Source organism: Dryobates pubescens, chromosome 1 (assembly GCF_014839835.1).
Source record: "Dryobates pubescens isolate bDryPub1 chromosome 1, bDryPub1.pri, whole genome shotgun sequence".
Lineage (NCBI taxonomy): Eukaryota > Metazoa > Chordata > Aves > Piciformes > Picidae > Dryobates > Dryobates pubescens.
The window spans coordinates 51,271,004-51,293,249 of record NC_071612.1 but is presented as its reverse complement, the minus strand read 5'-3'; the positions used below and the strand labels follow the sequence as shown (position 1 = coordinate 51,293,249).

The following is a 22,246-nucleotide window of genomic DNA, read 5'->3' as shown; positions in this document are numbered from 1 at the left end:
CTCATGGTGGAATTTAGTCTGGCTAAACCCAAAAGAGTAGAACCTTGCTATGAGCTGCATTACCAAGAAAAGCTTCATCTGTATTCTTGTTTAAGCAAAGTTTTAATGAAGATAGGTAGAATTAATTTGGTGTCAGATCAGATCTGGAATTTTAAATAAGATACTCTTTAATCTGTGAACATGCACATTTCTTTTCCTGTCTTAAGTTATAAGCATTATAAAGTTTACTTCAAACTGGTACAACCACACCACTTTCGACTATCATTAGCATTATGAAGATGCTCAACTAGCCCCAGCTGTGCCATTCACACACGCTGCTTTATCTAAAGACAGTGTTTATATTTGTTGTGTAGGAAAAAACCAAACCACCAGTAATTCCCCATCACTAATAATTTTTAATAATGCAGCTTATTCTATGACAAAAAATATGAAAATATTTTACTGTGTATAGTATTTGGAACTACAAGTTCGTGTTACTTGTTTAACTCCCTCTCTTTTGCAAAAGAAAATTGTATGTTATTGTGGGTGAATGTGTACTGAAAAGACAGAAGGTAAGGGGAAAAAGAAACAAAGTAATATATCTGCTTATTGTTGTGAAAAAAATGTATTTGTATTAAACAAATGATCCAAACTGCTGTAGTATTCTACCTCTGTCACTTTATTATATAGAGCATCACATGCTGAACTTGAATTGTGAAGACCACAGTAACTTTCAAGAAAGCTGAACAATGTCCTCAGCAGCATAATTAATATTGCTAAACATGCTAGCTCAGCGTGGCTAGTTTTGGGACAACCTTGGCAGAATGCTTAAGAAAACACCCCACAGTACAAAAACACCCAAAAAGAGCTAGGATTCAAGTCCATAAAGAACTCTGAGAAAGCAATGTTTTTTACATCCATGGTGAAACAACCAACCAGTACCGTGTTTCAACTAGAGTACAGGATGAGGAAGAAAACTTCCTAAAGCAAGCAGTGTTTTGGAATGAACTGTTTGTTATATGTGATTGTGGAATGTCCAACACTAGAAAGCATTAAAGAGGAGTTGGACAAACTCATTCTGTAAAGCTGGTCTCACCTTAGAATGTTTTATTTCCTTTTATTGCTTCAGACTTCTACTTGGTGAGATTTTCTCCTTTTCTAAAGCCCACAGGCATAAATGCTTTTTTTAAAAGAAAATAAATATTACATGTTTGCATTATAAAAGAATCTACCTACTTGAAGTGTAAAACCAAAGTAGTATCCTGTCCTGATAAACACAGCAGTCCAGCTAAACTGAAAACTTAAGTGTTCTAAACAGAGTTGTATCCACTTACCCTCTTTTTCCTAGCTTGTCGGCTTTGGAGAGAGTGGCTGTTTCAAAACCTCACAGTTCTAGTTGACTTAAGTCAGCATATGGTTGGTGACTGCTAAAGCGTATAGTTCAAAACACAGGAGAATTGTTCTAACAAATTACATTGCCTATATCCAAGCCCAACAGATTGTTCATTGTTACAGCTGCCCTCAGCAGCTCAAGATGTAAGTCAAAGATGGATTTGTAAATCCCCACAGAATATAATACAGAAGAAGCATCATAGCCGCAGAAATCCTAGTAATAAAGATATATTCATTTCCATTTACTAGCACAGTGATAAATAAAACCAAATTTGGTTTTGTATTTAAGAGAAGAGAGGTGTCGGTCATTGTACCTTTTGGCTTTGCACAGAAGAGTTTGAATCTCTTGCTGAAGAGTACTGTTAGAACAAAACCTGCTTCTGTTCAGTGTTCACTTTGTTCTCTGTATATAGATGAGCAAAGAAACATAGTATATGGTATTTACTCACACCCTTCCCCCCAGTAAAATATCAAGGCTGTTATACATGAGCTTTAAGTGAAAAAAACCACTAATTGTCAGTTAACAAAGACTGAACCAAAAGTCCTTTGAATGGTGCATACCATTTCCACTATGACATGAAGCTCAGAAGATAACCTTGGATCAATTTCACATAGTTGAGAACAGAATTATTCCAGTCTGCTGAAGAGTATGGGCCCTGGACAAACTTATCTGCAAAAGCTTATGACTGATGTAACTGACTCACAGATATTTTTTTTCCCTCTAATGAATGAGTCAGTGTTTGCAATACAAGCAGTTAAAGCTTAGAGAACTTGAAGTTGGTAAAACTTCCTTCTTTGGGGGGAAAAAAAGTGTGGAAGTTGATTATAAGGAATTTTTACTCTTGGAAGAGACAGAATATCGGAATATGATAAATACATTGCATGATGCTGAGACTGACCAAACAAGCCAAGCAGACAACTGTACTGCGGGCATTTCTTTGCCCTTTACTACAAAGTCCAGAGGATTCCTTAAATGGAGAATTTTTTCTGCTGAGAAGAATCATGTCCTTTTTTTCCTATCTGCCAAGCATTGAGCAAAAAATGCTGGACTCACAATACACATATTTTTGGATCCTTGACTCTGTCCTCACATAAGGCAGTGCCATTAACAACATGAGTAAATATGCTACTGCAATTACAGAAAAAAACACCCTAAAAGTGCACACTTAAGATACTCTTTAAGTGTATTCCTTGAACTTCTTAAGAATGGCTTAGAAAATAGTATATGTTGCCTTTTTGACTTGTGGTCTGCATGTACTGGAGTTCTGTAAGCTTTGACACACAATTTGGTAGAGGAAATAAGGAAAAGTACAACACTGAGGCCAAGTGCTTCACTGTATACTTGTTTATCCACATCTCAAATGTCAAAAGTCTCTTTTACTTAAGAACCAACTTTGTGCAGCAGACTGGAAAGCCACGACGAACAATTCCGTTAATCACATTTGTTTCCAATCCTAAAGAACTGTAAATAATCCACTGCATACAACCAACCTTGAGGTATTTTCTGAGTCTTTTTGTTGATTTAGAAAAAAAAACCAAAACAACAGCATTTGCTTTGTTTACATGAAAAAAATTAATTGTACTGCTACTAGAAATAAATAAAGTAAGCTGGTTCCTTCCAGCTGAGAATCAATAAACTAAGTTCCAGAATCAGAGCACAGCTAACAACTCAGCTGAAAGTTTGGATATAATTCAGGCAGTTCCTTAGAGAAGTCTTACCTCTACAAGACTGGCTGGAGTAGAAGTATACCTTGGTAACTACACTGCAAAGCACAGTGTAACAAATTAGAAAGTACCTTGGAAAAAACCCCAAAGTTCTTCCATGCTGAAATATTAGCTTCTTCTTTGAAAGTTTGTACTTTTGATATGAGCCCTGATAATTAGAGAAACTATTACAACTGTGCAGTTCAAAACTAAAAACACAAGGACATTGTGAAACAGTATCTGACAAGCTGATAATGAAATAAATCTTCCATGATCTTAATCTTTGACCAGAAAAGGCTATGTCAATTACAAAGAATTATAATAGAGGATTTAACATTACAGTCAAGGTATGCCCTACAGGAAGTTTGGAAGAAAAGAGAGCATCACATAAATGTCTCCCTTTCCCACTGTTAACAGCAGCTGTTTTCTAGAGCTTAATTTTAAAGAAAGAGTATAACAATTCAGAATTCCTGAGAGCATTTGGGCTTTTTGGTTTTGTTTTGGTTTTTGTCCCCACCACAGGAAAGAAAATCATCAACATACAAAACCCTAGGAGCTGGCTTTAAAGCATCGGCATGACTGGATTACAAAACTGATAGAAAACGTTCGACTATCATGTCTCAGTTATTAATGTGAGGCAAAAGAGTCCATCTACATCCCCTCCAAGCCTCCCAGCACAAAAACTCTGTGCACAGAAATTAAAAATACATAAATAAACAAAAAGCTTTGGGGCAGGTTTTTTTTCCCCGTTCTTTCCCATTGCCATATTAGTACTCTGCAGCAAAATTCACCCAGTGAATTGGTCTTGCACATCATCAACTTCAGCTTAGGTTATTTTTCTATTCAAATGTGAATACTTAACTTTTCCTGATAATTCAGTATTAAAAGTTCACATGCAAATACTGTCCTTTTTTCATTACTTGCTCAGTGGGTCAACAAGACAGTTTAATAAAAGCCAGCTAAGCAAGCAGTGAATACCTGGACTTCATGGGAGAAAATCCACAAACTCAAAAGTCTAAATTGTAAACATGTTTTTGAATTGTAAATAAAAAAATGTTAAAAAAGAAAACACTTCAAATATTTGACCTCAACCACACAAGTCATAATTTTATATATTGCCTTTTTAATGAATTTGTTTCAAGGAATACAGAACATCTCATTCTTCATAACTTTGTGCTGGAATCGTTTTTTAAAGCATTCACCAGAATGTCAACCTAATATACTGTCGTTACTGTGACACCTTCCAGTTACCTTACTATTTTCCTCCTGGATTTTATCGACTGTGATGGGGAAGTGACATTTTCTGCAGTGTTTCTACTTAAAATTTCAAAGCACATCTGCAAAGCGAACATTTAAGATTAATCTTCTGAAAGGTAAAAGCTGTCAAAGCACTGAACACATACAGAGGTTTAGTTCAGCATAATAATCCTGGCTTGGCTTCCATCCGAATTTAACACCTTGGGGTTTATATATCAAACCAATTCCCCGCTCTACAGCTCAATTTAACAAAGTTAAAAAAGAAAGAAAGAAAAAATTATCAAAGGCCTGTCCTAAGGATCTATTTCTAAAAAAAGAAACCTATTTCTAAAAATAGCTTTATAAACCTATTTCTAAAAAACAAACACAAAGCAGTAATGTGACAGCCTAGACAACTAGCCAGGTTAAGACTTGCAGTATATCTGAATATAGATTAGATCACTCACACGTGCTTCATGTCTGTTAAACTTATTCATGATGCTTCTTTAGATTAATTTAAGGAGGACAATGGTTAACTCTGTATTACCTAAATAGATTGGTTTCTTAAAACAAGCCTATTTTGTAGAGAGGGAAAATAATACAGATGTTAAGAGAACACTCATCAGTAACACTTACTGCACAGCTAAGAAAATACACACCTGGATATCTGTAACAGAAATCTGGGAAACCCACCTATTGTTTTTTAACACACAGATCTGTACTGGGAATCAAGTACTAGAAATATTATCCACCAAGAATAATTATTTCCACATAATTAACATGCATCTGAACTGTGGCTGCCACAGTGTGTATAGACAGTACAGCTGAATTCTTATTTCTGTGTCCAGACAACCTTATCAGCACTATCAAGAGATGTTCTAGTTAATGCCCGCCGTGAAAGTATCCCTGGCTTTGCCCTGGCCCCTTTTTTTACCCTCTTTATATTACAGTATTGAAAATGCGAATCTACTAAGAACCTTCCTGAAAGACACATTTAAAGGTATCTAAAGAGCTGCTTCATAAAGCAAGCCTCCTAAGTCCTAAGCAACTTAAATTTTAAAACACACAGCTTTCTCAATAGGAGTCATTTGGGGCTTGGATTAGATGACCTTTAATGTCCCTTCCAACCCAAAATGGTCTGTAATTGTAAGAAAAAGAAACAGAGAAAGTATATTTCTAAAAACCATTTATAGGAACTTCAGTTGGCTTCTGATCTGAATTCTTCAATAAGGAGTGGTGAGGGCAGCACAATTCTCTCAGATTCTCTTGGCAAAACATAAAATGCCTGTACAGCAACATCCCTGACAGATTCTCAAACAGGAGAGGGTACAAGAGAACACTTCTTCCTGATTAACTCATGCTCCATGTATCTCATCTTCTGCATATACTTTTCTACTAAATGGTAGAGCATTTCTTACACCCAAGTTGGTCTGTGCTACACAGCACAGGATTTTGTGAGGTAAGGCCTATTGCTGCTCTCCACAAACTCTGCACTGTCACAGACATCCTGGCCACCACCACAGGAAATCAATAAACGCTGCCACTAGCTGTCCCCACTGTTTATCAGGGGTAAACATTTATGATCTAAGTGTTGCACATTCTTCCCATTACCAGGAAAAGGTAAGTGTTTCCTAACACCTAGCAGGTGTCTGAATCCTGACTGCTCTCTGACCAGGGAAGAGGTACTCAACTAGTCAAGATTTTGAAACATAAACTACAGTCGATTTATCAGCTCAGGGGTCTGCATCCTGAGAAGAAGGTACAGTAATAAAAACACTCCATTAATATTTAAAGTATTTATTATAGTATTTTTTTTAATCCAGTAATATACACCTTTACCCAAGAATGTACTGTTTACTCTTTATGACAGGTACACAGTGAGCTCATAAAAAATGCAACAAGCAAAGCCTTTGCAAATATAGTCAGAATTTGTTCTTGTTTCCAGTGATAATTAAAATAGGTCTCCTACAGTTCCCTTCAGCTATTTCAGTTCTTGAGTGGACTGGTGCTTATTAAGCCACCTCTTCTACTTTATTCAATTCTTCTTCAGCTTCTAGATCTGCCACCTCAAGGGCACAAGCAGCATCCATAGCTGAGAGCTTTTTCATTTTGATGTTTGGCAGTTTCCTCAGATCACCATCCCATTCTCTTAAAGGAAAAACAAAGTAATAAAAAACTATTACCAACAGAAGCAGGGAGTGGGAACAGCAGAGTTAATTCACCTTTTCTCAGAAGATGCTAACTCAAGTGAGGCAGCTGTTCTAAACTGTACTGTCAGTTCCACTGCAGGTATGAATAAGCACCAACATTTTCACCTGATCTTGTACACTAAAGCAGCTGTAATTTTCTGCAAAGAATTGAGGACTTTCAGCTCTGACAGTGTGAGAAACCACCGAAACAAACAAACAAACAAAAATTCACTTTATGCCCACAAATATCTGTATGTATCCTCAGTTAGGTTAGACCACCTGCTTTTAGGTTTGACACAATAAACTCCCAGTCTTGTAAGCAATGGAAAAGCAATTTGGTAGAGTTCTTTGTCTGGATGTTCTATTTGCAGAGCTAGTATCACATGCACATAGAAGTCCTTCATTATGATTTATGGTAACTGTTAACATCACATATGACTGACTTGAAGGGGACACAAAATATTAATATACATTAATGCACATTATTTCAAGAGGCTTTATGAAGGAGGAAGGGTTCTAATAAATATCATCTGTTAAATCCAGCACTTAATTAATAGAATGTTTTCTTAATTACAGTAAGTGCACTTCATAGATAATTTTTCTCAAGGGCAAAGACAGTATTTGTCAACTCTAAGACAGTCATGTTTTTGCTGTGTTTAAGGTAATAAAACAACAATTTCTATTAGATGTGCCAGTACAAGTCAATTGTGTATTTATAAACACAGCACAAAGAGGTTTTTCTCTTCTTTAAAACAGGACAAGAGGAAAAGGGCTGAAGTTGTGCCAGGGGAGGTTTAGATTGGATATTAGGAAAAATTTCTTTACTGATAGAGTGGTGAGGCATAAGAACAGGCTGCCTAGGGAGATGGAGTCACCAAGTGATGACTCAGGGGTCTTATGGTCGTTTCCAGCCTTAATGATTCCATGACCAATGGTTTATTTCAATGTCCTATAAGCATGACTTCTGCCTACATACTGCTCCTAGAAGCTGGTTGTTACACTGCTGCTTGCAACGTAAGCCTTTTCCTTTTAAACTATCTCATTTGATAAAGGTGTCAGTAAAAGTGTTCATTTCATATATTACCACAGCATATTGGCTTGCTGGCCCAGATAAGCTAGCAGCAGGTTTCGCAGTTCCTCGATCTTTTCACTGGATGTAAGTCATCAACAATTTGCTTAAGACTTTCAACTGGTATATCTACATGAAGACTCCTGTACTGCACCTGGAGTTAGAGCTCAGAAAAGATGACTAAGAACTTAGTAGTGCTGTTTTAGTTACTTCATGGTAAGCTCTGACCATATAACTTAAGCAGCCACTACATTATGTGACTATAAATACTGTCTGAAATATCATTTCAGGTAAGCACACAGTGTAATTCCATTTATCATTAAATCTGTATCTTGATCTTTAAACATAACAGCAAATGCTAGTCCTTTTTGTATACATCAGTGAAATACCAAAGAAATACCAAAACAGCCAACACCATACCTAGTCTACTTTTTCAAGTGACAATTTTTTTAAGAGAAAAGACACATCAAATTCAAAACCACTGTTTTGCATGAACAGATCAGAAGTGACAATAAAATAACTTACCTGAAAAATTTAAGATGTTTTCTGTTCATAATATCTGGGATTTCTAATGGGAATGAAATGAAATTCTATTAGATATGTTATTCAAGTGAGTCTCATTTTGAAGAAAGAAATGTGCACTAAAGGGCTGAGCATATGATTTCAGAGATTAAAAGACCAAGAAAATGAGGTTTCATATTAGAAAGTTTCTAGAACAATATATAAACAGGAAGACTTCTCACTGCTAAAGAAAAGGAAGTAAACTTATACCTACAAACTCAAATTCGTAATTCAAATGCACCTGTTACCGAAAACCAACTCCTGACAAGTAATAAAAAGAGGATGCTTCACTTAACTGACACATCTGAGAAACAGCAAAATCTTAAGTACTTAAGTGAAGAAAGCATTAAAGTCATTAACATCCTCAACTATGGGTGACATTCACTCACCCTTGTAATAAAAAGACAGTTCTGCTCTGCAGAACTTAGTATCGTAGAATGCTTTGGGTTGTAAAGGACCTCCAAATGTTCCCTAGTCCAACCCCCTCTGCAGTAAGCAGGGGCTTCCTCAACTAGATCAGTTTGCCCAGAGCCTTGTTGAGCCTCACCTTGAACATCTCCAGGGATGGGGCCTCAGCCACCTCCCTGGGCAACCTGTTCCAGTGTTCCACTAGCCTCACGGTAAAGAACTTGTTCCTAACATCCAATCTAAATCTATTCTTCTCTAGTTTGAAACCACTGCCCCCCTTAGTATAAATATGCACACCAGATAAAAAGTAAAATAAGAAAGCTTAGTTGCAAAGCTGACCTAAATATACATGCCTCAGTCCAAATTAATTGAGAACTAAGCTGTCCATAAGACAGATCATCATCAGACTTTAAAGAGCAACTGATTATTTAAATAAGAAAATATAACAAACAGTTAAATACATCCTCACTAATTTATAGAGATTTATGCCTTAGCAGCCTTGACATTTTTGCACAGTATAAAATACTTCCTTACTGTCTATGAACAAGGTCCTGCACTTGGGTCAGGACAACCCTTGTTATTAACACAGGATGATGAAATTAAGAGCAGCCCTGTGGAAAAGGACTTGGGGTTACTGGTGGGTGAAAAGCTGGATGTTAGCCCAACAGTGGGCATTTGCAGCCCAGAAGACCAATCATAACCTTGGCTGCACCAAAATGAATGTGGACAGTATGTCAAGTGAGGTGATTCTATCCCTCTACTCTGCACTGGTGAGACCTCACTGTGTCCATCTTTGGGGCCTCAGCTCATTCAGATCAGAGGTCTCCTATAAAGACAGACTGAGAGAGTTGGGGTTGTTAAGCCTGGAGAAGACTCCAGGAATATCTTAGGGCAGACTTCCAGTAACTGAAGGAGGCCTACGAGAAAGCTAGGGAGGGACTATTTACAGAGGCATACAGCAACAGGACAAGGGACAGTGGTTTAAACAGAGGAGAGTAGATTTCAAGTGGACATTACAAAGCAGTTCTTTTCAGTGAGGATGATGGAACATTGAACAGGTTGCCCAGGGACATGGTACAGGCCCTATCCCTGGAGTTGTTCAAGACCAGGTCTTATAGGGCTCTGAGCAAGCTGATCTAATTGGGAATGTCCTTGCTTACTGCAGATGGGGGTAGACTACATGACCTTTAAAAATCCCTTCCAACCCACTGCATTCTATAAACTGTACAGATTTCACAGCCAGCAGATTGCTCAACGAGGAAGATGTTTGCTACCTCTGTAAGATTATATACACTTTATTATTTTAGCTCTTAAAAATGACATTTCAGCAACTTCTTATACTGTCTTTGAGTGAACTCTGAACACAGAGTTCTGCCTTTGTTCATCTATCAATTTTCCCAAGTCTGACACTAATAAATCAGACCATGCTATGAATGCAGGATTAGAGATGCCATTTCATAACAAAAAAAGAAAGAAAGGCAAAGTGGCTAAGTATAATTTATAGCACAGAACTTGAGTAAAACACTGTTAAGCCAGTGCCTTTTCAGTTGTTGGGATGGAGAAGCACTGGACCAAATTACTTCAAAGTTTTTGTGGGTATCAGTAGTAAAAAGCTTTTGTCAGCTGTAGGTCTAACTAATCCTGTTTCTGTGACAGCCTGCTGAGATGTTTTAATTCCCTCCTGAACTCCGCTGCTCATAAAAAATTATTATCATTCTTCATAGCAGTAACCAGTTCTCTCTCCCAAAGCAAATATTTGCACAAGATATTTATCTAAATCTCACAGTGACTGAAATGTCACTGTTCTGTCAGTGCTCTGGAACAGGTTCCATATATGTCACATCCATTTGAACAATACAGAGAAACCCTTAAGTGAGGTCAAAGGATGATACTGCAGCCTGAAGTTAACAAAGGAGAAAGGATGTTAGAAACTCTAGATGCTCTTTAAACAACAAACCATTCAGTTATACAATAACGATCATTACAGAAGATAACAGCTATCAAATAGTACTACAATCACACTAGTAGATACAGGTAAATAGCAGAACTTTGATTTAAATCAATTTCCTTATAACCTGAAGTTTCAAGAATTAAAAAAACCCCGTGCATTTAGCTTTGAAGGCTGTTTCTCCCCAAGATTAACATTATGCTTCTGAGAGAACATGCCAGGCAATTCAAAGGAAATTACAAAAAACGTATGATGTTCAAATGAAATAAATGTGATGCTTTTCAGCTGAAAGCTTGCTAACTCCAAGTTCCAAGGGCATATCCTGTAAATACCTAGGATACCCTTTCAAAAGCTTTGTCATAAATATGTAAGGCTAGATTAAAAAAAAAACTAACAAAACCAAACAAACCCACAAAACAACCCACCCCCCCAATTACAATGCCAGGAAGAAAACTGCAGTAAAACTAATGTAGATACATTCAAGAAGTGAGAAAGTGACAAGAAGCAAGAAAGTGACAAGAAGCTGATAACAACAGTCAACAGCCTCACAGACTGAATGCTCCCTCTATAGGTAGTTTGGGGCTTTTTTAAAGATTAAAATTTACTATGCCTTCAGGTATCTACCAGTTCTGTAAACAGCCAAGTAAAAAAGAACTAATTTTTCATTCACATATATCTGATATTTCAGGAGACTTTCCTAAATGTAAAGATTATGTTTCATGTAGTTTCTTTACAGCAAATGCACATGCATGGACGAGATAACTGAGTTTAAGAACAAAGGGAAAAAAAACAAACAACAAACCATAAAAAACTCCAATAAAATATTAAGTCAGTTATAAAAGCTCCACTCCCTACAGTTTCCAGGGAAAATAATGAGCAAAAGCATAAAAGCAAAGTCTCCAGCTGATTTCCATTTATCCCTAATCTCTAATTACAGTAGTTAGCAGCAACTATTTTCTCTGAATGAATACCATCCTAGACAGAGAGCAAAACCTGCAGCAGCTGTGGTAACAAATAATGACTGATTTCAGAGTGTATTTAATGTGTGAAGTAGCACCATGCACTCTGAATGCTTTGCTTACTAATACTATAATAACCTCAAATTTTGCTTGTACCTGTGACATCTTTGTCTTTTCTATTGCTTTTTTCTGTCAGCTTTCCACAGTTCAGTAAGGAAAAAAAGGAAGTAAACTTTAAAAGCAAAACCATAAAGTAGATTTTCTACAACTGAGCTATCTGATGACGTCCATAGTATCTATTTTATTATGATTTTTCCCTCCCTTGAAAGAAATAAAAGATTACAGATGAAGTCATACAGATGTTCCCAAATTCCTCTGCCACTGCAGGCTGTGAAAAAACCAATACTTGGAAAATTTAGAGCCATATATTTTCCTTTTTTGGTATAATATAAATCAGGGGAAAGAGGAATATGTCACATCATCCAAACCATGCTGCACTTTGTATCCTAAGCACAGAAGAACATGGATTTTTCAAGTCTTCTGTGACACACTTTCACTGAAGCTGATTGCACCTGAATAATACTTAAGCATTAAAGCCAAGCTTATCACTCAAATCCAAAATGCTTATTAAAGCAAAATACATAAATTTCACTATTTTGTATTTGACTCTCTTCAAAACAACTCTTTGCTGCTTGCACTTCTATTATCCCTATGTCTTTTTCTGTTATTTCACCAGATTACTGCTGCTTCCCTTCAGCCTAGCTATCTGTGCAAGCTCCAAAACCAGAAAATTTGTTCCAAAAAAGTTTTAAGTGTTTCTTCTTAGAGAGGACTGTGCACCTTGAGAGGAAATTTTCAGCTTCGACACTTAGGATTGTGACTGCTCTTCAAAAGACTTCATTAGACAGTCTGCTGGTATAGACAGCTTACCCCAAAGGAAGATAAATGGTAACAAAAGCCCCAACAAGAATATATGGCATTATGACTTGACTTAAACTTGTGATAATGGCCAAAGTGAATATTTAAAAACTCAAAGTACTTTCAACTAGGCTTTTATCTGCAAGATTTTTAAATCTTATGGGATTTTTGTGGGGTTTTAATGTTAGGGACTTCACACACACAGAACACTCTCCACCACTATGTTTGGTAAGGCATAGAAAGGTGCATAACTCCTCTGCCTAAGAAGAGCAAGAGATAAAAATGTGTTTTTCTATGTGGGGCTTATTTAGTTAACAGAACAAGAGGACACAGTCTCAGGCTGTGTAGGGGGAAGTTTACGCTTGATCTTAGAAAGAAGTTCTTCACAGAAAGAGTGACTGCCCATTGGAATGGGCTGCCCAGGGAGGTGGTGGGGTCAACATCCCTGGAAGTGCTTAAGAAAAGACTGGATGAGGCACTTAATGCCATGGTCTAGTTGATTAGTTACGGTTGGGTGACCAGTTGGACTTGATCTTGGAGGTCTCTTCAAACCTAGCTGATTCTGTGATTTATGCCTGTAAAGCAGGTTATGTCACAACAGGATTCGGGATTTCTTCCTGAATACCTACATTTCAGTAAGAAAACTTTAAATATTGACAATACATCGGGACTAAAATTTCTCCTGCACTCTCCCACATGAAGCATATCTCAAGCTTAGTGGAATGAAAGATCTCTTTCTGATGATGTTTTAGGCCCACAAACTGAGGCTTCAGTTCTCTTCATGAGCCCTAAAGCCCACTTTCTCATGATACAAAACTTGAAGCTTCACATGCCACTGGTCCACCACAGATAGCTATACATAAAGACTTCATTGGCACCAGACTGGATAACAAAGCCCACAAGAAAAACAATAATTAATTTATAGAGAAAGTAATGCTGGTTAAAGTCCTCCTGCTAAGGCAAGTTAAAACATGCAGGCTCACTGAAATGCACTGTCAAAAAATACCTTGTATAAAGGTCCAAGCAAACCAAAGATAATTTCCATTTTAAGACAGGTGTATTAAATCTCCCCTTTATTTTAAAAGTATGCTACATATGCCTGTACTAGAGAGGCAGTACTAGCAAAGACGCACAAAGGCAAAATAATAAGGAAGAAACGAGAGTCAAATTTCCACCATATTTTTTCTTTCTTTTCCACCTTGCCCCTCCTCCCAAAATCCTCTGCAAGGCACAAACACCTGACAGTTACTTGACTCGTTCGAAAAATAAAGATAATGCCTAGAAATTTCACTTGGCCTTGTGAGCAGGATGAGAAGGTGTGACCACAGTATTATTTCTAATGCTTTTACATACCCATTCCATAGCCTTCATAGAGTTGTCGCTCACGTTCTATGGTCTGCTTGATGACAGTTTCTCGTGAGCCATGCTGTCTTCCTTGTCTACCTTTAATACTGTTTTGTAATTCAATCTGCTCTAACTCAGCATTGAATCGACACATATAACTGAAAGAAATACAATGCATTTGTCAGATGCAGTCATGCAAAACTTCTGCTAATTACTTTGATAATCTAGGAAGTTATTTTACTATTTGTATTTATTTTCTAAATTAGTCAGATACATTGCTTAGATTTGAAATACCGCTTTCATCTTCAAAGTAGAAACTCCATGTAGAAACTTTACTTGAATTGTCTGCAGCTTCCAGAAGCATTAAGGGGGATTTATTTACTTTTTTGAACAGCAAAATAAAAACAAGCAAACAAACAAAACCAAAACAAAAACCCAAACAATGACAATGCTTGCATAAAACGGAGCTCCTACATTATTATAACTCACCTGCTCTGGAAAACCAGTGTTAAATCTAAGTATTTTGTCACCTCAATTTTAAAGCAAAGTTTTTTGGCATGTGTTCACTATCATCTAACATCCAACCCAAACCTAAAAAGTAAGCTTTTATTGCCTTCGCGGTACCACTGGCATTGATTTACAGTTCGCATGTTTCACAAACAGTATAGGAAGTGTGTCAGAGCTCCTGAAAAGAAACTGATATACCATACTTGTGAAACAACACATATGTATTATTTAGCTAGCAGGTGTAAAATTGGTGAGAGTCATAGGTACATATATCCAGTATCACAGAAATAACTGCATTTCATCTTAGCAGATTCAATGTTGACATTTCCTGCCCTAAAAATTGACCCTCCTGAGTACTGTTTCATCTTCTCAAAGACAATTAAAGAATAATGGAGTAAGCAGAAAAAAACCCTGTACATTTAAGTGTCACTGAACAACCCAACTAGCAAATCCATGCAATTGATGTTATCCAAATAATTCAAACCTCCATGCATTATAAAGAGATATACTTAAATAATAAAAAAACCAAACACATGACTTACATTAGTAATTGCAGTGTGAATATAAACATATTTCAATATATTATTAACCTCAGTTGCAAGCAAATCAAGTATTTTATATCAATAAATGTAAATGTATGTAGAAAGTCCTCCTTTATGTGATCATCATTTACAGATCTTATTTAAGAACATTATTTTAAAAGGCAAATCAAACTTTTTAATCCTGTTTTTAACACCAGTCTTACTTTTCAATTAGTTCACCAGCCTCCTTCTTCGTGTACTCTAATTTATTGGGGTCAAGGTGACTTTGAAACCATTGCAATTTTTCTCCTACAAGAACAAACAGAACATTAATGATTATGTCGTCACTGTAGCACCCAAAGTCTTTGAAAGAAACCCCCATTTCTCAAGATTTTTAACAGCATCATAGACTCACTGATACTGTGCATACAAGATATGAAGGCAGGTGTAACAGAAACATTCTCACATCATTTCAGATGTATTTTATACCTTCCTTACAGAGAAACAGACATTGCACTTTGCTTTACTGGAAATCAGTGCTTAAAAATTCACTGTATCAACTGCTTAAACATGGAAAATTAGGAGGACCCCGTGGGGAAAAAAACCCACAACTGAGCAAGAGTTCTAACTATCATAATTTTCACATAGATTACATTGAAAAAGTTCTGTGTCAGTTGTGTGAAAGAGAAAAAATATTCCAGGTTGTGTCTCAAAGTTTCATATTCACCTGCTCACACAACGTGTCTGTTAACCCCTACCATCCTCTTTCACAAGCAATTAAAAACAGAATGGAAACAGGTACAATAAATGCACCTACAGCCTTACAAACCAGATGTTTGGTCTATATCCCCCTGTTGCCACATACATTGATTAAAGATTAGGCTACCTCAGCCTCAACTTCAATCCTCTATATACTATTTGAGCGAACATGTCATCTATTTCAGCACTTCAACACCATCAATTTCAACACTACAGAGTCAGATTATACAGAAAGAAACTCTAACTGGAGAGACAATACAGTTGGTATAAACTAAAGTCTATGCTAAAATGATGAATATTGTAGTCAGTAACAGAAGTTTCTGCTCACCAATGATACTCAAACGCAAAGCTTTGTCAGTCTTCAACCTAGCAGAGAAAAAAACATCTATGTTAGCCAGGAAAGGGCATCATAACAAAAATTATCTTCATTTTTCTTTCTCCAAAAGTCAATTTTTTGGCATCTCACTGAAAGCTGAGGTAAAATTTCAAACACAAATATTTACCAAATTAAGACCAATGTAAAACTTATTCTGTTTCATCTCAAAATTCTACTTTTTGTTAAAACTACTATCTGAAATTTGTCCAGTTTATAATTTGAGCAGTTTCCCTGAAGAAATTAGGATTCAACACTTTTCTTAGAAGACAGCAAAAGGAATGCTGCAGAAGTTGAAGTATTTATAATATTCTGCTGATATGTTTAATGGGTTTGGAGATCAAGAACGAAAGATCTCACCACAGTGCATCCTTGCAAATAAATCATTCCATGTGAAAAATACTATTCTAGTATCTAATAACTTGTAATAATTAAAGTTTGTGCATTCTGAACAATGCAAATGAATGTGTTCAGAAACTAGAACTACTTCATACAATAAAAAGATGGGGGGGAAAAAATCCATCTCAAAGCTTTTAAACTCTACCTCAATCTCTGGCAAGATACTTGAAGCCTTCTGTATTCCACAATTAAGTTGGGATTAATTCCCATCCTACTGAGAAGGGATCAAAGAACACAAGCTTTCTAACAGGTAATACAATGCCTCATATTTTTTTGTCCTGAAGCCCTCAGATTCAGTCTGCAGCAGCGAATGACAGTGACTATCACTTTATTTCCAAAAAGGGAAAGAATACCTTTTTGGGGTGAGTATGAAATGTGTTACTAGAAAAAAAAAATCTTAGCCATTGATGTTCAGTGCACATATGCAAAGAACTCTGATAAAATTTACTCTCTTTAATTATCAAGAAAATTGAGAAGGAATAAAGAAAAATGTAAAGAATTGAATTGAAAAAAGTACAGATAATAAAATTCAACACAGTGCAAAGCTAATGTGCTCCTTCATTACTTTCATTATACTTCAAAGTCAACTGAAGTAACTCAGAACACAAAACTCCATCAACTGTCACAAAAAATCAGATCAAAAGAGAAAGCCCTACTTTCCAGAGACCAACATACTTGTGTTACACAGCTACAAACCTACATTAATAAAGATTAGCTTTTCAGGAAGTAATTCATCCTCTGAAGATTGTCTAAAACCCACATAAAAGAAATCACACAGCATGTGTGAGCTGCTAAGAATCTCACTAATGCATTCAAGAAAAGCCTTTTTACTTCTACAGATACCTGATCAACTGGGAGAAGCATTGCTAATGCAAAAGTTTACAGTGGTCAAGCATGGGGTTTCAGGTTTTTTCATACCTGGCCAAAAAAAAAAAAAAATATCCAGGCTGGTTGCTTATTTAAAAGATTTTAATGTTAAAACAAAAGCTACTCTCATTCCTGTGGGTTAAACAATAAACCTTGGTGAGATGATATGAAAAGGGAACAAATAAAAATAAAAAAGTCAGTTTTAAAACTCAGCTGTAAGAAATGTCTTCAATAAAAACTGCAGTAGGTAGCCTAAAGAAGGCTTACAGCAGGGTTTTAAACAATGATAGCCAAGAAAACACCACCTGTTCCACACAGTGGAACTCCACACCAGCAGTCCCTGTTGTGGATGCTACACGGCAACATAGCCGGCCAAGCATGCCTGCAAAGTGTTGCCATGAAGAGAAACACAATACCACCTAGAAAAGCTGCCTGATCAGAATCATAAATCACATCATGTATCTATGCTTTAAAACACTACAAATTACCATTTGCACCTGCAAAGATCACTAGATCAAGAGGTATCATGAAAATGAAGTATAAAACTACGATTTTCTTCTGGAAGAACATCCTCCAGTCTCCAGGTGTACACTGCTTATTTCAGGACAAGAAACAATGAATGGGAGGATCAGATGTTGCCTTACAGTGCCTTTCATAAAAGCCTCACCTCAATGACTACTAGAAGACAAAAGTATTAGCAGGGAGGCTAACCAAATGAGGCAAATCAAAGAGAGTTACTCTACCATGCAATGAGTAACATCTTTTGCTCAAGGGAGAGGGTGAGGACAGGGACACAACCCTGCAGCAGGTGGCTGCTGCTTAGTAATTTTCCTATTAATCTGCCTCCCAAGATCACCTTTGTGCTCACTGCAAAGAGCACAAACAGAAGTACAGCGGTTGACAGAAGATTAAGAAGTTAGACAACAAAAAATGTAAGGAGAAACAAACGAGATGCTCCACAAGGAGCTACATTAAGGTTACTGCTTACTCCTAAGGGAGTGTCAGATCAAGAAATGCTGTAAAAACTTCTTAGGCCTTGTCTCTCAGAGTGTGACTGCTGTATTTGTAACAAAAATACACAGACTCCTAAAAAAAAATTACTGTGTATGCACAACAGAAAGCATGTATTTTTATTCAGGAAGGAAAATGACAGGGGAAAAAATAATCCAGTGCTAGATCAGCTTCAGGTATCAAAACCAGACAGAGATTGCATCAGTTGCAAACACAACATGATTGCTGTTTGTACACCACTACTAAAAGAAGTTCCAGGAATATCCCATTACAGTTTGGTTTCCTGCATTGCAGAAAAAATAGCATTCTACTGGTGCCAGTGAATCAGCTATTGCCGTCTCAAAAAATTATAAATGAATCTTTGTAATTATGTAGGAGAGCAGACAAGCTGCATATAGGAATAAGGATTCACATGTAGATTAAGAGAATATAAATAAGTAGTAATACACTGAAAATTGTTGCTGCTCATTAGACCTCGAAGAGAGCTGAGAAGAGGGCTGCAGACAAGAAAAAGGTGTGAAACAAATGGATAAAGATTGTAGCTGATTTTCTAAAACCAGCTGGTCTGTCTTCTCTTACTATGGTTGAGACTGGTCTTTTGCAGTGCAGCTGGGCTATCTGGACAATAAGCTCATCATTACCTTACTTCATTGACAACACTTAGATTGAAGAGTATCTGAACAACAGAAGCTGTAAAAGACTTCTGCAACTTAAAAGCAGAGTTTCTCCCTCCTTTTTGCCAGTGCTACATTAACTATTGAAATTTCTCATGGGTACTTTCTTCCCTTTTTATTTGTTTGGGCAAAAGATACTTGAATATGCAATTAATGTGTTAGCACAAGCATTTGGCCGGTCACCCTCCTCATTGGCTCATCTTTCGGCTCATGGGCACAGCCTGCTCCAGTGCCTTCAAGAGTTCCTGTTTGAAATAGGTCCAACCGTCCTGGACCCCTTTGTTCTTAAGGGCTGCTATGCAGGGTACTCTCCAAGTTAGTTGCTTAAATAAGATGAAGTTTGCCCTCCGGAATTCCAAAGTAAGGGTTCTGTTGTTGCTCCTCCTTATTTCCCTGCATATTGAAAACTCCACTATCTCATGGTCGCTGCACCCTAGGCAAGCTCCTACTATCACATCTCCCACCAGCCCTTCTCTATTTGAGAACAGCAGGTCAACCAGGGTCTGACCCCTCGTCGGCTCACTTAACAGCTGCATCAAGAATTCATAGATGTAAGCATTAAGAATCAGGTACAACACAATTATCTTTTATGATCAAGCACTCTGAGCAGCAGTTATGAGGCAAGATGAGAGAGTTGAGGGATTAAACAGTTTATTTAGCACTAGGAAAATAAGCTATGAAAAAAACTTACTTACAGTTTGTACTCAAGAGAGCTCAGAGAAGCAGCAGGGAAAACTTCCTGCACATTGGGAAACTTCCCAATACTCAACATGCTATTTTGTAAATTCCTCAGCAGCTCTGCTTGAGGCTACATGATACATTTATGCTAGCAAAAAATCCCCTTTCTAGTTAGAGCAACTTTGCTGTGGATAAGGTTGCACATGCCTCATCAAACACAAAACTGTACAGTCGTTGAGGAACATTTTAAGTGCATAAGGAACTCCCAACTCAACACCTTCAGACACGTATTTGGGCTCCACTGACGTGGTCCATTCAAATAATAGTGTACTTTGACAGAAAGTGCCTTAAGTTCACTTAGATACATTAAGATTGTTTGTTTAGAAAGGTATCAACTAGCAAGCTGATACAGAATGGAAGTGAAGTCCAGTCTTCTCCAGCTATTTGGCAGAAAACCAAACCTGCCCCAAAACAGCAAGAGATCACCAATGAGGAGTTAACTATGCAGTTTTATTCAGAAGTTGATTTCATGAATGTAAACCTGTCAGCTCATTTCATCAATATTCTCTTCACAGAATCACAGAATGTCAGAGGTTGGAAGCAATCTCAAAAGATCATCTAGTCCAACCCTCTTACCAGAGAAGGATCACCTTGAGTAGGTCACACAGGAACACATCCAGGCAGGTTTTAAATGCCCAGAGGAGACTCCACAACCACTCTGGGCAGCCCGTTCCAGTGTTCTGTCACCCTCACAATGAAAAAGTTCTCATGTTCCCCACAAACAAGAAATATCTACTGCAATGCTATCTTTTGGTTTCTACACCAATTTTGCACAGTCAACTTACTTTTCTTTCTTTTCCTGCTTGTGTGCTTCCCTTGCAAGCTGTGCAGCTTTTCTGCTGTACGGATGGATAGTTTTTTTCTCTTGCTTCCCTGCCTGGGTTTTGCGTAACTTAGGCTGAGAAGAAATCAAAGATGCTGTACATTAATAAAGTTAAGTAGAACATTAAAGGGAAGATAGGAGCATGTATTACCATGGTTAAAACTAAAGAAAGCATGTATCAACACTGAAGAAAGCCCTTAGCTTATAGCAACTGCTTATCAGTACCATCAGTTAGATCTTGCCCTCCTCAGTAACTGGTACATGGCATACAGAAAAGACACTTAAAAAATCTTATATAGTGATAACTCTCAAAATAACTATTTTGTAGAACCTACAACTAGGAGACTAAGACTACCTCTCTGTATCTTTGTAGTAAATATCCCCATTCAACCTTCTGTCTAGTTGTTCCAGCTGGGTTTCTGACAAAGGCCATAGTAATTTGTGTGACATAACAGAAAGGATTTTCTTGTCTTTCCCCACAGATCATGAAAGGCCCTCACAAAAGGGAGGTTTTCCTTCTTAACCCAGCAGATCTGGAAAACTACTCACAAATTTAAAAAACACTTTAACACTTGTTTACTTCTTGGTGTGCACCCAAAAGCAAAGAGGCTAAATATGCTAATATCATGCAGCTAACAGAAATCAGTGAATGGAGAATATACTACATGGCAATACCTATACGAGCATCAGCGTTTAGAACCGCGAGAGAAGTAAAAGATAGTCAAATACAAATTATCCTGAACACCTAAAGAAATCTCAAGGGGTTCCTTGCATTAGTTTCACACGTTTCCTTCTAACCCCCCCGAGGTGCTCGCTGGCGGTACAGGCACAGAAGCATCCTCGTGGCCCGTGCCCACTGGTACCTTGCCGGGGTGGCCTAAAACTACGCAGATCACTCCGGGGCGAAATGCGTCCATGCAACAGGCAGGATCACTCGGGGCTTACCCCGGGGACAGCGACGGGAGGGCTCAGCTTTTAAACGCAAGCTCAGTTTGATACCAGTAAAGGCCCACGCGGCCGCCTCCCGCGTTCAGGGCAGCCGCCAAGGGCTCCCCAGGCCTTTCCAGGGTGGGATCGGTGGGGCCGCTCCCAGCGAAAAGGAAAGGGCCGCGAGTGCCGCGGGAGACGGCTTTTGCGGCCCCCAAAAGCAGAGACGACAACAGCCGAAACCCTAACCCCATGCCAACCCTCATCTCTACCCCATCGCACGCACCATGCCGGCCGACCGACCGTCTTTCCCCCGCCGTGGTGCACCAGTCGGAGCGGTCCGACCGGGTGGCGCTAGTGGCACGGCGGCGTTCCGCGGCGGGGCGGTGCCAAGCACCGCCTGCCTCGCTGACGTGTACCCGGCGTTGCTTCCTCTGAATGTGGCAAGCCGAGCTTCGCAATAACGCATAAGTGCGGATTAGGCCGGGATGGAGAGTCGCTCCAATGACCTCTTAAAGCAGGCTTGCGTTAAGAAGTCACCACCCAGACGAGGGACCTATTAAAAATTATCACAGAATATCACAGAATCGAACAGGTTGAAAAAGACTTCAGAGATCGTCAAGTCCAACCTATCACCTAACACCACCTGACAACTAAACCAAGTCTCCAAGTGCCACATCCAGTCTTTTTTTTGAACACCACCAGGAACAGTGACTCCACCGCCTCCCTGGGCAGCCCATTCCACTGGCCAATTAAATTCTGTGAAGAACTTTCACCTCACCTCGAGCCTAAACTTCCCCTGGCACAGCTTGAGACTGTGCCAGCTGACAACATCAGCTCCAAGCATCACAGACTCAACAGACACACCATCTTTAGGCCTTATTGCATCTTGGATTTCAAGCACTGATAACTCTTTTCTGTCAAGTGTTTAAATTAATTT

The 22,246-nt window shown here is 38.1% G+C and overlaps 1 protein-coding gene across 1 annotated transcript; it reads right to left on the bottom strand.

The window, feature by feature from the left end:
* Positions 1-6,103: 6,103 nt before the first annotated feature.
* On the bottom strand, positions 6,104-21,217 carry TMA16 (translation machinery associated 16 homolog). Its single transcript, XM_054176057.1, has 7 exons — positions 21,178-21,217; positions 20,342-20,474; positions 15,823-15,860; positions 14,960-15,044; positions 13,717-13,865; positions 8,095-8,137; positions 6,104-6,459 (listed from the first exon to the last, which is right to left on the bottom strand). The coding sequence occupies exons 1-7, from the start codon at positions 21,215-21,217 to the stop codon at positions 6,324-6,326; spliced, it is 624 nt and encodes a 207-aa protein (XP_054032032.1). The 3' UTR covers positions 6,104-6,323.
* Between the last annotated feature and the right edge of the window lie 1,029 nt (positions 21,218-22,246).

What these genes read in the sequence shown, in the direction of transcription:
- TMA16 (XM_054176057.1), bottom strand. Translation starts at nt 21,217, where the DNA reads ATGCTTCTGTGCCTGTACCGCCAGCGAGCACCTCGGGGGG. An exon ending in CCAGCGAGCACCTCGGGGGG is followed by an intron (nt 20,475 to 21,177) that starts GTTAGAAGGAAA and finishes ATTAATGTACAG; the next exon opens with CATCTTTGATTTCTTCTCAG. An exon ending in AAGCAGGAAAAGAAAGAAAA is followed by an intron (nt 15,861 to 20,341) that starts GTAAGTTGACTG and finishes TTTCTCTGCTAG; the next exon opens with GTTGAAGACTGACAAAGCTT.